Source organism: Glycine soja, chromosome 15 (genome assembly GCF_004193775.1).
Source record: "Glycine soja cultivar W05 chromosome 15, ASM419377v2, whole genome shotgun sequence".
In the NCBI taxonomy this organism is placed as follows: domain Eukaryota; kingdom Viridiplantae; phylum Streptophyta; class Magnoliopsida; order Fabales; family Fabaceae; genus Glycine; species Glycine soja.
The window spans coordinates 2,820,475-2,836,062 of NC_041016.1; the positions used below are offsets into that span (position 1 = coordinate 2,820,475).

Sequence of the window (15,588 nt, forward strand, 5' to 3'; positions counted from 1 at the left end):
GACATAACACTGATTCATAACGTAAAGAATTTAATATTTTTACATTACACATATGTGTATGAATATATACAAGTTTTGACGCTCAAATAAAAATGTGTTCCATTTCCCACTTCATATTTTAATATCAACCCTTGAGAAACATAATCCGTCAGCATGTACATGCTATAGTTATAGTTTTTGAATGCAATGTTATGGCGATATGCGAAGGCTTCTCTACAATTCAAGATTAAGAAGACCAAGAAGTAGAAACACTAAAGTCCTACTAAAAGGATTGAAATCAACTGGTTTTACAACATTTAGTCATTAAATATGCAAATATAATATAACAAAATCTTTATTGAGGTCGTTCTGTGTACTGGATTCAAGTGCGATATGCCTTTACTCGTTAAGGTTTATTGATGCATACAAAATGATATTTTGTGAATATTAAAGATGACAGAACTAGAGCACTTGCCAGCAAAAATAAACAATGCTGAAAACTGGTTTGCTGCAGTTCCTTTTGTTAAAGCAACATTGCCGTTCAAGCCAGCCTAATTATATACATCACTAAATTATCAAATGTCTACGATCTTATTGTGCTGAGGCCTAGTCACCATGTGATAGGTTTCTTCATTTCTACTTTCTTGTCCCCCTATGCTCGTGCTTAAAACTAATCATACAAATCATGACTCTTTCTCATCTAATAATTAACACTCATTTCATCAAATCAAATGTCCATGGCAAAGGATTGAAGTTCTTTATTCAGTTTTCACTAATTCTGCTACATTGTTATCATTCTTTCCATCTTATCTCTCTCTTGGAGTCATTGTTGCAGCCAATGCCATAATTCACCATACCAAGAAATATTACAAAAGCAAAACCAACCAATAAACCTCCTTTCATATCCTTTTTCATGGAATCACCTTATGCTTTCCTCAGAGCCACCTTCAAAGTTCCTTAAGATTGTACTTTTTGTCAAGAAATGGCCACAAAAGTCTCATGCACGTGGGCTCGAACGCCATGCTCTCACACTCCACCCTGCCCTTGCCAAAAGAGGCCATGATCTTCACAAATTCACCACTTCCACAAATTCCTCTTTCTCCAACTATTCAATTAACAACCTACGCTTTCACTTCTCCAAACCAACACCTGCTGGTTACCTTGACCAAGCTTTGGTTTGGGAGCAATTTCAAGCACAAAACTCAACTAGTAAACCATTTGACATTGTTCACACTGAGTGTTGGACTTAGGCACACACGATCTCTATATGTTACTAATTTGGCTGTCACTTGGCACGGAATTGCGTACGAGACCTTTCATTCTGACATCATTCAAGAACTCCTTAGAACCCCCCAAAAAACCACAGACAAAGGCTTTGACTGAAAGAGCTGTGAAGGTTGTTGAAGAGGTCAAGTTCTTCTCATATTATGCTCATCACGTTGCCACTAGTGATCATGCAGGTGATATCCTAAAGAGGGTCTACATGATTCCAAAGGAAAGGGTCCACATTATTCTCAATGGTGTGGCCCAACACGTTTTCAGGCCAGATGTTTCGAAGGGGAAGGACTTCAAAAAGAGGCATGGCATTCCGGATTCGAAGTCATTGGTGATAGGACTAGCTGGGAGGTTGGTCAAGGACAAGGGACACCCTTTGATGTTTGAAGCATTGAAGCAGACAATTGAAGAAAATAGCACTTTCCAAGATTGTAGCATGGTTGTGGTTGCAGGAGATGGTCCTTGGGGTGCACGATACAGAGATCTTGGGGAAAATATATTGGTTTTGGGGCCGTTGGAGCAAGCTGAATTGGCCTCTTTTTATAATGCTATTGACATTTTTGTAAACCCCACTTTAAGAGCACAAGGTTTGGATCACACTTTGCTATAGAAGCCATGCTGACTGGGAAGCCAGTAATGGCCACTAGGCTTGCAAGTATTGTAGGATCTGTAATTGTTAGCAATGAAATGGGTTGTGCATTTTCACCAACGGCGAGTGCTCTAAAGAAGGCCATATATGAGTTATGGGTTAGTGGGAGGGAAGTTATAGACAAGAAAGGTCAGGTTGCCATGCAAAGAGGTTTGCAATTGTTCACTGCCACAAAGATGGTGGCTGCTTATGAGAGACTTTTTCTTTGCATGTCAAGTGTAAATCATGAGGAACATTTCTGTGAATACCAACCATAGGGTAATTAAACTAGTATCAAAATAGAGGGTAAGAAGGGGTGGAAAAAAAACAGACATAAACTTGTTGTTTAGTGATCAGTATTTTTCTGAAGTCAATCAAATTAATCATTAACTACCACCACCGTCCACGCACATGCTTACATGATATCTTAATTCTTAAGGCAGTTCATAGTTAAGCCTAGGCATCAAGCTTTTCCTTAGGCATCAAGCTTTTTCCTTAGGCAACCCGCAACAGCCAGGAAAGTCTACTTTTCGTAATGCTGCTACTTGCACGGTACCCTATCTAAGCACATTAGCACAAATTGTCAAACACTACGATGTGATTGCATCTAAATTAATTCTGACTTGAACTTTTTACAATCTTGCTCAAATATGATCTCATCAGGAGGGCTCCACATGAATAAATTATGTACTTACAAAGTACATGTCTAGTTTTCCCTAGTTTTCTCAATTCTGTTTCAAAAAAACTTCAAATTAAGGATCGGGAAAATAACATATATTTATAATTTTTGACCAAATTATGATTGATGAATGATATCAAAATATATTCTTGACATATTTTTGCTATTTGGTGTATGTAGGCATCAGGAAATAGAGGTACGCTAAGATTATTCGAGGAGAAAAACATTAAATTCGTTACAAAGTATGTTAAAAAATGTGTAAAAAAAAATACTTGTAGTACTTATCAATCATGAATTTGAAAACTGTAATATGTATGAAGTCATAACTCTAAACTTTAGTGTAATCATTGTATAAAAAAGTCATGAATTTGAAATGGTAAAAAACTAAAAAAATTATAAGTGATATCACAAAAGAACTTGAGTTCAATAACATCAATCCCAAGACGGTTAGAGAATTAACAAAATTCATGGCTGTTTGTTTTAGATTTGGATAAAATAACTTGGAAAGAGAAAGTAAAATAATTTATTGTTTAAGAATAATATTTCAAAAGTAGATAAACTATAATAACAATATAAATGATTAATTGATTGGAAAATATCATTGGTAAAAACATTTACTTGTTTCAAAATTAATTCTACTCATCGCAAATTTGATTTAGAAAAACCAAACAAATACAAAGTTAATACTTTAAGAACGAATTCTCAATTGCAATTGAGATTTTGGGTTCCGCCAAAAAAGCCATCACTATCACATAAGATCATTATTTCCACCTGATTTTAGAATTAGTCACACCAATATCTATTATATGTAATTAAATCATGAAATGTCATGTGATTTATAATTAAATTTGAATTTTTTATTTTTACAATTCAAACCTAAGGAATTTATAGCAAAATTTATATTTATATTTTGATTTTTAATTTAATGTTTCATTAAAAGACTATTTTATCCCTAATTTCCTAATTTTGAATCTCATATGCTTCGTAGCCTTCTCACTGTTATCTCGGCACTAACGTCACGTGTGCCTCCTATCTCGTCAGCAACAACGACAGTCCTACCTCGCCACCAACCACGGTCCACGGCACACCACAATTCCTTTGCTTCTTCGTAATCTTTCTAGGTTCGCATTTCGAGTGAAAGATACGGAGTCCTGTTTCACACCGCTCTAAGTCAAGCAATATCGTTAAATATGCATAGCAACGTCAATTGGGGCAAAGCGTTGTGGAATTCTATGTCTATGTTTGTGGTATGCAAGGTGGGGCGTGAGAATAAAGAGTGACCAACTAACATGTCAGTCACACAAAATAAGAAAAGTTCAGTTTCTCATAAATCTCAAACAAACTTTTTATTATCTCTCTAAAATACTACTGATTAACTAGTTAGCTCATATAGTCGAATTTAAACTTTTTGGTCTATGGAGGATGAAGCTTTTTGTTTCCAATTTCTATGGAACCACCTTTCATGTTATTTACGGTATGGTTATTATTATGGAGATAGTATTATTGGAGTTAGGAGCCACCCCTACTCCTACACCATTGCCGTCTCCAACATGAGATTTCATTATTGAATTTTACATACACCAATCTGACTTATAATGAGTGACACAGAAATAACGATCATCACGTCATGATGACTTTATTACAACGTAGTCTGCTTGATTTTTTAAACTCTTATTGTCAGATTTTTTTCTAAGTTATTTATATAATACAGGATTTTTTTTTAACTTTCATAAAGAAAAAAACGTAAACAGCGACCTTCCATGCCAAGGCTGCAGAAATGGGGAGTTGTGGGACGATTTATTTCAAGTAACTAAGGAATTAGAGACCAGTAGTAATGTAATTAAGACGCACAGCAGTAGGAGGCAAAGAACCCATTTCTTCAGGCTGCTGTCTAAATTATGCCAGTAAGAATAGATAACGTAGTAAAGTAGAAAGGGAAATGAAAACAAAGGATGAGATTTTTATTTAAAATTTGTGAAGGAAAAAGGAAAATTAGAAAATAATAATAATAAATCATTATTTCTTATATAAATTCTTAAAATAAAATAAAAAAAGATGAGATTTTTATAATTAAATCATTTTTTTTCTAACCGAACAGTCCCATAAGTTTTGTGTTTCATCAACTCATATTTCTACCTCATGGGAAAAGGTAGAAGTTTAAGAACCCAAAGTGAGATGAATTCCATTTATTTTCAACCACTCCACGACTTTGTCGTACAAAGCAAAAGTAAAGAAATATTCATCAGAAGATCGTTGAGCGAATTTCCTTTCCATGTTTGGATAACAAAGTCTATATTGTTATTATGGACATTACAAGAGCATATTATGATTTAACTTATCGGGAGATGGTAATGTTCCCGTTAAATTAGCATATTTTGTTAACCAGTTGATTTATAAAGAAACATCAACCGACGGCATCTTAGAGCCACTCGTACATCAGAGTTTTGCAAGGGCACAGTTTCAATGTCAACAATAATACGCTGATTTCCCTTTGAATGCACAACTAAGCAATAGTTCCATCTGCATGAACGACACAATAAAGTAGCGAAAACAGCAGAAGATCACAACTACAAGAACAACTACTATGACTTGTTAGACTCCAGGAGAATAATAATAAAGGCTTACTATGAGGACGAAGAACTATCACCCTTGGGGAAGTCAAAATGCTTATGTATGGAGGTAATTGGCGGCCATCATTAGCTCCAGAGTTAATTCAGGTTCAATGGGAAATTCCGTCTCCTTCCCACTAGTAAGAGCAACATACTCAAGTCAATACAACCATTTTGATAGAAATTAGCATGACATAAAACGTGAGGTTTCATATCAAAGCTTTAGAGCTTGATTACCCAAAGGACACTATTACTTCCAAGTTTCAACACATAAAAAACCCTCCAAAAGTATATGCTAATAATATAATACAGAGGTCATCCTCCCCCAGGGCATCCTTTGAAAGTAAGTATTTATTGGATTCGAGTAACAACAATCCATACAATAATTAAGGACAAGTTTCTTTCTGTATGATTAGGACAGGAAGAGTAAAAGAGGGGACTACAGATGGGGATCAAAAGGCCAAGAATCAAATGTTAAATTGTTCATTCAACTGTAATTTCACATACCCTACAAAGGACAACCTTTAATTGGTATAGCTATCTTTGGAATTCTTACAAGCTAAAGACAAATAAAATAAAATAAAAAAGAGGAAATAGACACCCAAAAAGCTCTATCTAACCAAATAGTTCAACAATAGATCTAGTACAAGTGCATGGGATACACAAAGAAACTCAACATGCAACTATACTAAACAGAAAGTGGGAACTCAGAGATGACTTAAGATTTATATATGCATAAGGTAAAATATTAAAAGAATTGTGTACAGTTAAACTTCTTCAATAGACCCTGAGATTATAAGACAGTGTGACACAAAGACCCAATCCCATGACACATCAAATCACGTAAAACCACATCTCTTGAATGGAGCACTAAATTCCACGAAAGTTCGTGCTCCATAACATAGATAACTACCATCCAAGTAGGCATTAAAATAAACACATTTAGTCTTCTACATCAAAGAAAAATCAGGAAGAATCACTTTGTAGAATCAAATAATTCAACAAACTAACTAGAGTCCTCTTCCTCCCTGTTCTGATTGATCCTACTTTTTGTGCTTGCACAAAAAGACCTCACAATGCTTTGCCCAAATAAAAAATTGAATGCAACATGCATTGATTATGCACAGAATAGCTAGAAACAAGGTTGTTGAACATGCTAAATACTAGACCCTCACATCACAATTTACGTGGTCTAGTCAAGGAGATGTTGTTACTCCGCATTTGAATACTCAGAAAATCTTTGTTTTTTACCGAGAACCAAGCGCCGACATTTTTCATCCATAAATCATCATCGATGGATCTATTTTGAAGCAAATTGGTAGTTATGGGTGGGAGGGGGACTAACATTATTATTGCATTTCAAGGTAATAGGTTGCTCCCAATACAATCTAATATGATTTGTGAAATACACACCTAAGGCTTTTGATACAGCAGAATTCATTCATATTCAATTACAAAAATAAAAAACCTGGCGAATTGGAGATGCCAATAAAAGTACTGGCAAATCTTCTCGAGAATGGTGGTGCTGATCTCAGGAAAGGTAACTTCGCCGTGCTGCCTCTCAGCGAAACTCCCTATCAAAGAAATTATTATTATTATAGTTTTGAAACTTGGAACCCTAATTACAGTGAAAAGGGGATAAAATAAAATACTAGTATCGAACCTGGAGAAGTAAGCATGTTATGTATGGTCTGTGAAACTATTGCAGCTTCTTTGTCGACCACAAATTCGAAACCTTCGGAACTGATCAGCTTCACTGTGTCTTCTTTCTTCATCTTCTGATTCTCTCTCACACACGCAAACCCCTCCTCTCCTTCTCGTTGCTAATAAGTAACGAATCAAATCAAATCAAATCAAATTGGAACCTAACCTAACCGATATCGTTTTTCTTTTTCTTTTTTTTTTTTCGTTTTAAAACTCATTGTTTTCTGGGAGGAATGGTTCGGAAGTTGGAACCACGCCTCGTTGGACGGACCAGTTTTTTTTATTTTAAAATTGGACCATAACCACTCACTAAAGCCCAACTATGTCTAAACTTTAAACCTTTACAAGACCAGAAAAAAAAGAAAAAGATATGAAACTTTTAAATAAATTAACTTTTTTTTTTTTTTTTTGCTGAATGGCTGCGCAAGAAACACCCCAAACCCAAAATCAATTAATAAAAAAAATACAGAAGTAGAGACATCCTCCAAGGAGTCACTTAGAAAATCAGAAACATAATTAAACAAAATTACATCACCTGGAATGGATAAACCATACTTAGCAAAACAATCATATCATCTAGAATATCAAAGCTGCTCTCATCAACAAAATCTTCATCTTCAACAACTGAGCAGTGACCCAATCTCCTAGAAAAAGCTTTTGATGCATCATTATCATCAATTCATCATTTTTATCTGTACTTTTATATTATTATAAATTTGTAAAAAGCTGGTTTTGTATTATTTAATGGGTATATAATGTTAATGTTAAAAACGTTTATCTTTCAACCAATCATAAATAACAGATGATTTGATTTATAAAATTATTATAAAATTCAATAAATTTATTAGTACACAATCTAATTTCTTTCATTTAATCATCATTATGATGAAAAGTTAGTGTTTTAATTATTATATTAAAAAAATGTAGAAACCAAATATTTGTCAGAGACCGTGATCGAACTGAGGACCTCTAGTGTGCGAGACTAGCTGTGATAACCTATCACACCACCCGAACCACAATTGCTTATTTGGAAAAAAGGTTTTATCTATTTATTTATTTAAAACAGATCGGAGACTATAAATTACAAAACTACTCGGCGTCTCGGCGGAGAGGTGAATTCGCAGACGAACATTCCGCTCCCATCGCATCTGTAACAATGGAAGCGCGCCATGCAACTCTTGGTCGACGAACGGTGCAATACAAACAACCTTTCTCAATCACCATTCATTGCCTTCTCTTTTCATTTTATTTATTTTCTTCTGGATTCGATCAATTTCTTCGGTTTTTGTTCGTTCATCATTACCTATATTTTTTGTTGTTGAATTTTTGCGGTTGATCGCATGCACAGTTGGAGGAAATTCGGCAAAAGAGGGCCGCGGAGAGATTGAGTAAAACCTCTTCGGGACCAGATCTCACGCAGGTTCCCAGCACCTCCGGTCAGAATTATCCTCCACGAGAATGAACCTAACGTGTATTTATTATTATGATTATTCCATTTCTACGTGCCTTATTTTCTTCATTTCAAAACAATTTCTTTTCCTTCAGAGATTGCGGGAATGAGCAAGTCCGAGAGCGCAAATAAGCTCTCTGAGGTAACATCTTTTCTGTATTATTTACTAATCATCTTATTCATTCTGTTGTCTTTGAAAACGACAATTTATCGGAATCTATATCGAACAAATTTGAACTGTAACTGCGTTGTTTTTGTGCGTATACTCTTTTGTAGACAGATCTTAGTGCTCTATTGTCTCAATTGAAAGGACTGCAAAAGAAGAACACGGAGTTGGAGGAAGAAAACACAAAAATTAGTTTAAAGGTGAAGATTCAAATTGAATATGCACCTGCTGTTTATTTATTTATTTATAAATCTACGAATTAAAGGAACAACCTAGGCTGATTGTATTTTTTGTCTATTGTTGCAGCTTCAAACGATGGAAATTGATAATGAGACAATGCACAAGCAATTAAATGATGTGGTAGGCAAAAAAGATTGATAATGAATTCTCTATTAGTTTGAGTTACAATTTTGTTAATTAAGAAGAATAGTATTATCTCATGAACACCCCAGAGTTAGCATCAACTTAGTTAATTTAGTGCTAATTACTGCAGCACTTCATGTATGAATATTGGAATTGGAATAGTTTTGAAATTTATATATCAGCTATAAACCCCCAGTTCAACTCGTGCAGGAACAAAATACAGTGCCATCTCTAAGGAAAGCTCTGAGGGATGTCGCAATGGAGAAAGATGCTGCAGTTGTTGCACGGGTAATTTTATTCAAACATTTTTTCCTGTCTCCTGGTTTCACCTTGTTTTTAATCTTTCACAATTCCTATTAGACCTTACATACTAGTGCAGGAGGACCTTTCAGCACAGCTTCGTACCCTGAAGAAACGTCTTAAGGAAGCAGAAGATGAGCAATATCGTGTATGGTTGATTTTACTAAAACACTAAGTGAAGGACCATTTTTTTGTTCTTACTTCCTAGAGTCTTATTGACTATATTGGTTTAGGCCGAGGAAGATGCAGCAGCGTTGAGAGCAGAATTGAACTCAATTCAGCAACAAGCAATGACTAATACAGTTAGCACAATTTCATCATTTGGTAATCCACCCGATCATTTTCAAATTCAAAGATTACAAAAGGAGCTAGATGATTTAAAACTGGAACTGCAGGTTGTGTTATGATTATGTTATTGACATTTTGGCATCTTTTCTTTATTTCCTTTTTCTGTTATTTGTCTGATGGTGATTAAAATTTATAGCGAGAATCACTTTTGAGGCACCAGGAGCAGGAACAATTAGCAAAAGAGCAAGCCTGCATTGCCTCACTGATATCTGAAAAGCAGGAGTTGGAAGAGAAACTCATGTCCATATCTAGAGAGCCTGCAGGTTCTTCTCATGAAAACTTTTGTATAATCTATACTAAATTTGTAATGACGTAATGAAACAAAAGCATGCCACCAATCCATTATATAAGCAGTTGCACTTCTTTGATGCTTTATGCTGTCCTAGTGTCTTTGAATCTCAATGGCATATGCATGAATTCAAGTTCTTCAAAATTGCAGAAATTGTTTGAAGCATTCTTTTTTTTTTTTACTATTTGTTGATTATTACTACCCCATGTTTTCCTTATGGAATACATGCCTTATAATTACCAGGAGTGGGTCTCCTGTTACTGCCTTCTGGCTTAAATTAATGTAGATTCGCATCTGCCCATATATTTATGCCATGAATTCTTCATTGTACTTAGTACATAAGAGTGGCTATTTTGTAGCAAGGATTTTTATGGTCTCTATTTTATACCAAGTCACATGCAGTTGACTTGATATTTCATCTTGTTAAATTGGTGTACTATAACACGGCATTCACCTTGGTTTGTATATTTTGCAGAAGCCTCAGATAAAGCTTCTCACAAAGCATTTTCTTTGGTGAGAAAAACTTCTTCCATATGGATTTTTCACTATTTAGTGAATTTTCAGTTTTCTGTATCTGTTAGCTAATCAAATTTATTGACAAGAAATTTAAGTTACTATTTCAATCAAACCATTGGTCAGTTATTAGCAAAATTACTAGTATCTGTGTTCAATGTTGTCTAGTTTAGGTTATGCATGATTTAGGATGTGGAAAATAAGGAGGGGAGTGATGAAGTTAGATTGGAAGGTTTGGATTTTTACTTGATGTATGTATCATTGAGGGGAGGTGGAAATCACTTTCAATTCTTTGAAGTATAAAAGTAATAGCCAAAATTTGTGGGCTGGATTGTACATGAGCCACACTTCTTTCCAACCTTCCCATATTTTCAATATACCAAGCAAGTGTGAAATGATTTTCAATTTTCATTGGTAATTTCCAACTCTCTTGTAATTATGTGGCATGGATGTTTTGGCAATTGATGATGAATGACCTAAATTATTAACTCCAACCCCATTTGCAAACTAATATATTTGTTGCTTAATGGCCATCCAACCATTTTGCTGATGGTTAATTTGCTTTGGTTAAATGTTGTTTTGAATTTTCTAAATCTCAGGAAGACAAGCAGAAACTTGATAGGCAGTTGTATGATATGGCTTTAGCCATTGAGAGGTTGGAAAGCAGTAGGCAGAAACTTCTAATGGAGGTAAACTCTCTATATCCAAATTTTGCTCTGTATATTCTCTTGTTAACAACAAAAAAAAGCACCTTTGCCGTGTATATTTCATCTGATGGAGTGTTTGGTTTGTCATCTTGTTGGCAGATTGACTCACAATCTACAGAAATAGAGAGGCTTTTTGAGGAAAATTCTAGTCTCTCAAATTCATACCAAGAGGCAATTGGAGCAGCAGCGAGATGGGAAAACCAGGTAACAATCAGCATCACAGGTTTGACTAAATATAATTTATGGTTACTGGTTTAACCGTTTAGGGTCTCATCTGTACAACCGCGATTTACTGGATTTCTCTTCTAAAATTCTTACTGTTACTTGTGTTGACCTTTGACTCTTCAGGTGATGGATTGTCTTAAGCAAAATGAAGAGCTTCGTGGGATTCTAGATAATTTGAGAATGGAACAGGCTAGGGGTTTGCCAGACTCTTCTAAAAATGGGGCACATGAGATTGCTTCCTTGGCATCTATGAAGGTTAGTAAAATACTCATGACATATTTGTTCCTCTTTGTTGTTAGTTCATGTCATTGATTTGTTGGGTTCTGATCCTATGAGTCAAAAAGTTCATTTTTAAAATGAGCTGTCTATCCAGAATTGTCTGATTTTGTTTGAGAAATTTTCGGGGGATTGGGGTTGATTGAGGTCTCTATGTAATACTCTACGCTTTGTCAATTCATACCTTAAATTTTTGCACTTTTTTTTTGTTTGCTTGGCAGGGCCAACTTGTGACAGAACAGAGCAGAGCAGAGGCGCTATCTGCAGAAGTCATGCAGCTTTCTGCTCAACTTGAACAAGTCAAACAAGCATATGATGGTCTTGCACGCTTGTAAGACTCTCTCTGTTTTTTCGCTGTATCAAAGCCCACACATTCATTCATTCTAGCATTTGGTTTCTTACATTATTCATTAATGTGATCAACAATATTGCAGCTATAGGCCAGTGCTGCGCAACATTGAAAGCAATCTCATAAAAATGAAGCAAGACAACTCGTTGGCTGTACGATGATGGTAATGAGCAGTTTCATGATGATATTCCGGTTGTAATTGTGAAGCCCTTCTTTGAAGACATTTCCAATGCCCACAGAATTGTTTTTAACCATTTGATGTTATTAGTTTGGTAAAAGTGGAACGAGATGGCTCAGTAACTGGTGGTAATGGTTCTTCATTCTTGAGCTGTTTTGTTTTGTGGTAATACTCTGCATAAGAAGCCCTTGTTATACCCAAACGTGAATTTGTAAAACTTGTCATTCTTTATACTAATATTAATTTGTAAACAAGCACAACCATTTTATGGAGTATGATTTTGATGATAGTTTTGTACAAACCAAATTTTGACGGAAAGAGATGTTATAGGGCGCGTACTTTTCAAGTTAAAAAATGTCCAAATTTTTTATAATAATTAAGTAAATATAAAAAGGACAAAAAAAACCTTTAAAAATGTGTTCTAACGATAGAAAGCATGATTCAATTTTTTTCTTCATAAAAACACTTTATTTGGAGTCACACCCTTAGCCTTTTATTATTTGAATGGTATCATTCGATGCAATTCGATTAGTTATCTACTTGTATTATAAGATGAATGTTAAGCGACTTTAAATCTTATGATACGTAAACGAATCAGTATACTTTTATATCATTGATATGAATCATACAAATAATAATTTTTTCTTCTAAAATAACATTATTTGTTCTTTATAACTTCTTTCACCAATTCTTATGAAAATAAATTGAAAAGTCACAATTTCCATGGTTAAATGGAAAAGACTAAGAAAGTACTTATAAACACAATTCTATTTGATTGTTTAATTAAATCATTTTTTCCATAATAGAAACTTTAAACAATTAATTTTAAAATAAATGTTTTTTATATAAGTATTTTTTAAAAGAAGTAAATAATAGGTGAGTTTGTTTAAACTTAAAAAAGTAACTTTAAATTAAATGCTTTTTATATAAATATTTTTTGAGAAGCAATTAGGATTTGTTTCTCAAGGTGTATGTGTTTAAACTTAAAAAAATAAATTTAAAATAAATATTTTTTATATAAGTGTTTTATTAAGAAAGAGATAGGATTTGCTTCTTAAAATAAATAGATTTTTTTTAAGTAAAAATACTTATTTCAACCTATATGAACTAATTTGTTTAAACTTATTTGTCAAGTAAATTTCAGTTTTTTTTTTAATGTGTTTGTCTAAACTAAAAAAAATCTGTTTATTTTAAGAAGTAAATTATATCCATTTTTAAAAAAAATACTTATTTTAAAATTTCTTTTTTTTTTTAAGTTTAAACAAATGCATCCTAAGTTTAAACAAATGACACTAAAATAAACAGAAAAATATTTTTTTAAAACAGAAACAGTTTAGACAAAACACATTAAAAAATACTTATTTTATTAAAATAAGCACTTATTTAATAAATAAGTTTAATTAAATTGACCCAGAATAACTAATAACAAAATAAAAAATCGTGTTGCACAAATGAACAATATATATAATCTACGTGGAACGTGGAAGGAAGTGAATAAATATATTTAAAAAATTTAGTATATATTTAAAATTTGAAATGATAATTATATAAAACTTACAAATAAAAACTAAGAAAGACACACAAAAATTTAGTACTTTTCTTGAAAATTAGGGAAAGTAACTTCTAAAGTATATCACAAAAACATTTATTTAAGAAATATATCCAAGTGAGCTTTTAACAAAAATTCAAATCGGTTGGATTATTACAGTATTCTTCCAATGAAGGCTTACTAAACACACTCAATTACTAAACAGAATGAGTTAATCGAGTCTGTCTTTTGGGTGTTGGGTCATTCTTGTTTTCACCACTCTTCTGCCTTTCTGCTTCTATTTGAGCTCTCAGAACAACTTCTGCAGCAGTAAGTCCATTGTTCTCATCCTCATCAAAATTAACCTCAGTCTCATCATCATAGGCAGCATTCACACCACTTGGTCCTGCAACTGCAACATTCTCGTCATCACTGCCATAATGCTCACCAACATCATCTTCCTTCCCTTCACCAATTTTGACACCTGTCATATCATCATAATTAGTACTAAACTAAATTAATCTCACTTCAATAGATAATGGTTAGTTAGCAAAGCCAGTCTCATCTTCAGTATGGGGAGTATTATTCCTACCACTAGGTCCTGCAACATTCGTCTCATTCTTATCATCATGTTCCTTGATTTTATTTTTGGCAACTGGTAAGGTAGAATAAATGTCACCAGTATTGACACCTGTCATATAATATGATAATTAGTACAACATTAACTTAATCTCACACTTCAATGGTTAATTAGCATTCAAAGCCATTGTAAAAAGCATTAATTTCATCAATTCCGAATGCACCACTTCTGAAAGGAACAAAGCATACATCCAGGAAAAAGTCTTTTAATTATTGCGTATAAGAAAATGCGGAAATTTGTAATAAACAGCAAAGACAACACGAAAATCGTCAAGTTGGAATGCACGCATATAGTAAGACATGTCTTCAATGATAAAAAATGAAGTACATTATGTACATATACACAAAAGTTGAAATAAGTTATAACATCAGGACGACTTTGATTTAACAAAATATTTGTTGCACTCATTTTTAATTACAAATAAAAATGTCACCTTGGTATGTCCTTCCTGTCCCTTATTGAAGGAAAATGTTACATAACGGGAAACGTAATTGAAATGAAAAAAGAAGTAACAAATACTAGAATGCTATACAAAACTCACATCTTGATAGGGTATATGATAAGAATAGCAGTAAGGAGCTCCAAATAGCAAAGCCCAAGAAGCAAAGCAACACCCCATGCTCATGAAAAACTACGTATTAGATAGATAGCCATGCACACATGCACGAATGAAGAAAACAAACATCTTCTAGAATGAATAATACCGTTAGAATCTAATGTTGTTAGAATATTATTGATTCTGTTAAGCTCTCTGTTATGGCCGTTAAGCCTTGTTCCTTCTGTAGCAACTATAAATGTACCAAATATGCAGGGTGAAGAAAGGAAGAAGCATGTTCTCTGTTTTCTCTCTCTATCTCTCGCTCTCATCTATTCTCTCTAGGGAGGTTACTTGGGCCTTAAATACCAAGCATAACATTGGTACTTTCATTGCACAACAAAGGCGGACGCAACTCGTTCTAGGGTGTCCGCATAGCGCTTCGAAGACGCAATCGCGAAGCTTACAGCGTCTCAGCTTGCCATGAATACGAAAATTGACGATCTTCTTTAGCGTATGACGCAACTTGAAGCAAACCAGCAACCACTGCAAACGCCACCATCTTCTTCGGTAGGACAGACGCCACCGGCATGTAGTTCAGTGCATCGTCTGGAACCGCCGTTGGCGCAACTTATTTCAAGTTAGGCAAACGGTACTGCGGTCCTTTCCTTCGTCACCTTGAGGACAAGGTGGTGTTTGAAGCCCACGGGAATGATACGAATAGCAGTAAGGAGCTCCAAATAGCAAAGCCCAAGAAGCAAAGCAACACCCCATGCTCATGAAAAACTAGGTATTAGATAGATAGCCATGCATGCATGCACGAATGGAGAAAACAAGCATCTTCTAG

At 34.2% G+C, this 15,588-nt stretch overlaps 2 protein-coding genes and 1 pseudogene across 2 annotated transcripts; 2 read left to right on the plus strand and 1 right to left on the minus strand.

Moving 5' to 3' along the window:
* The first annotated feature begins 716 nt into the window (after positions 1–716).
* LOC114387762 lies at positions 717–2,249 on the plus strand (annotated as a pseudogene).
* Positions 2,250–4,797: 2,548 nt separating this feature from the next.
* LOC114386620 (elongin-C-like) lies at positions 4,798–7,097 on the minus strand. The gene is made up of 4 exons (XM_028346650.1): positions 6,834–7,097; positions 6,639–6,744; positions 5,187–5,307; positions 4,798–5,081 (listed from the first exon to the last, which is right to left on the minus strand). The coding sequence occupies exons 1-3, from the start codon at positions 6,943–6,945 to the stop codon at positions 5,229–5,231; spliced, it is 297 nt and encodes a 98-aa protein (XP_028202451.1). The 5' UTR covers positions 6,946–7,097; the 3' UTR covers positions 4,798–5,081; positions 5,187–5,228.
* An 836-nt stretch (positions 7,098–7,933) lies between these two features.
* LOC114388669 (filamin A-interacting protein 1-like) lies at positions 7,934–12,327 on the plus strand. The gene is made up of 15 exons (XM_028349279.1): positions 7,934–8,066; positions 8,223–8,310; positions 8,420–8,466; positions 8,601–8,690; positions 8,797–8,850; positions 9,064–9,141; positions 9,233–9,301; positions 9,387–9,548; positions 9,638–9,764; positions 10,266–10,303; positions 10,903–10,992; positions 11,110–11,214; positions 11,359–11,490; positions 11,733–11,842; positions 11,946–12,327. Exons 1-15 carry the CDS (start codon positions 8,031–8,033, stop codon positions 12,019–12,021), a joined length of 1,302 nt encoding a protein of 433 aa, XP_028205080.1. The 5' UTR covers positions 7,934–8,030; the 3' UTR covers positions 12,022–12,327.
* Positions 12,328–15,588: the final 3,261 nt, after the last annotated feature.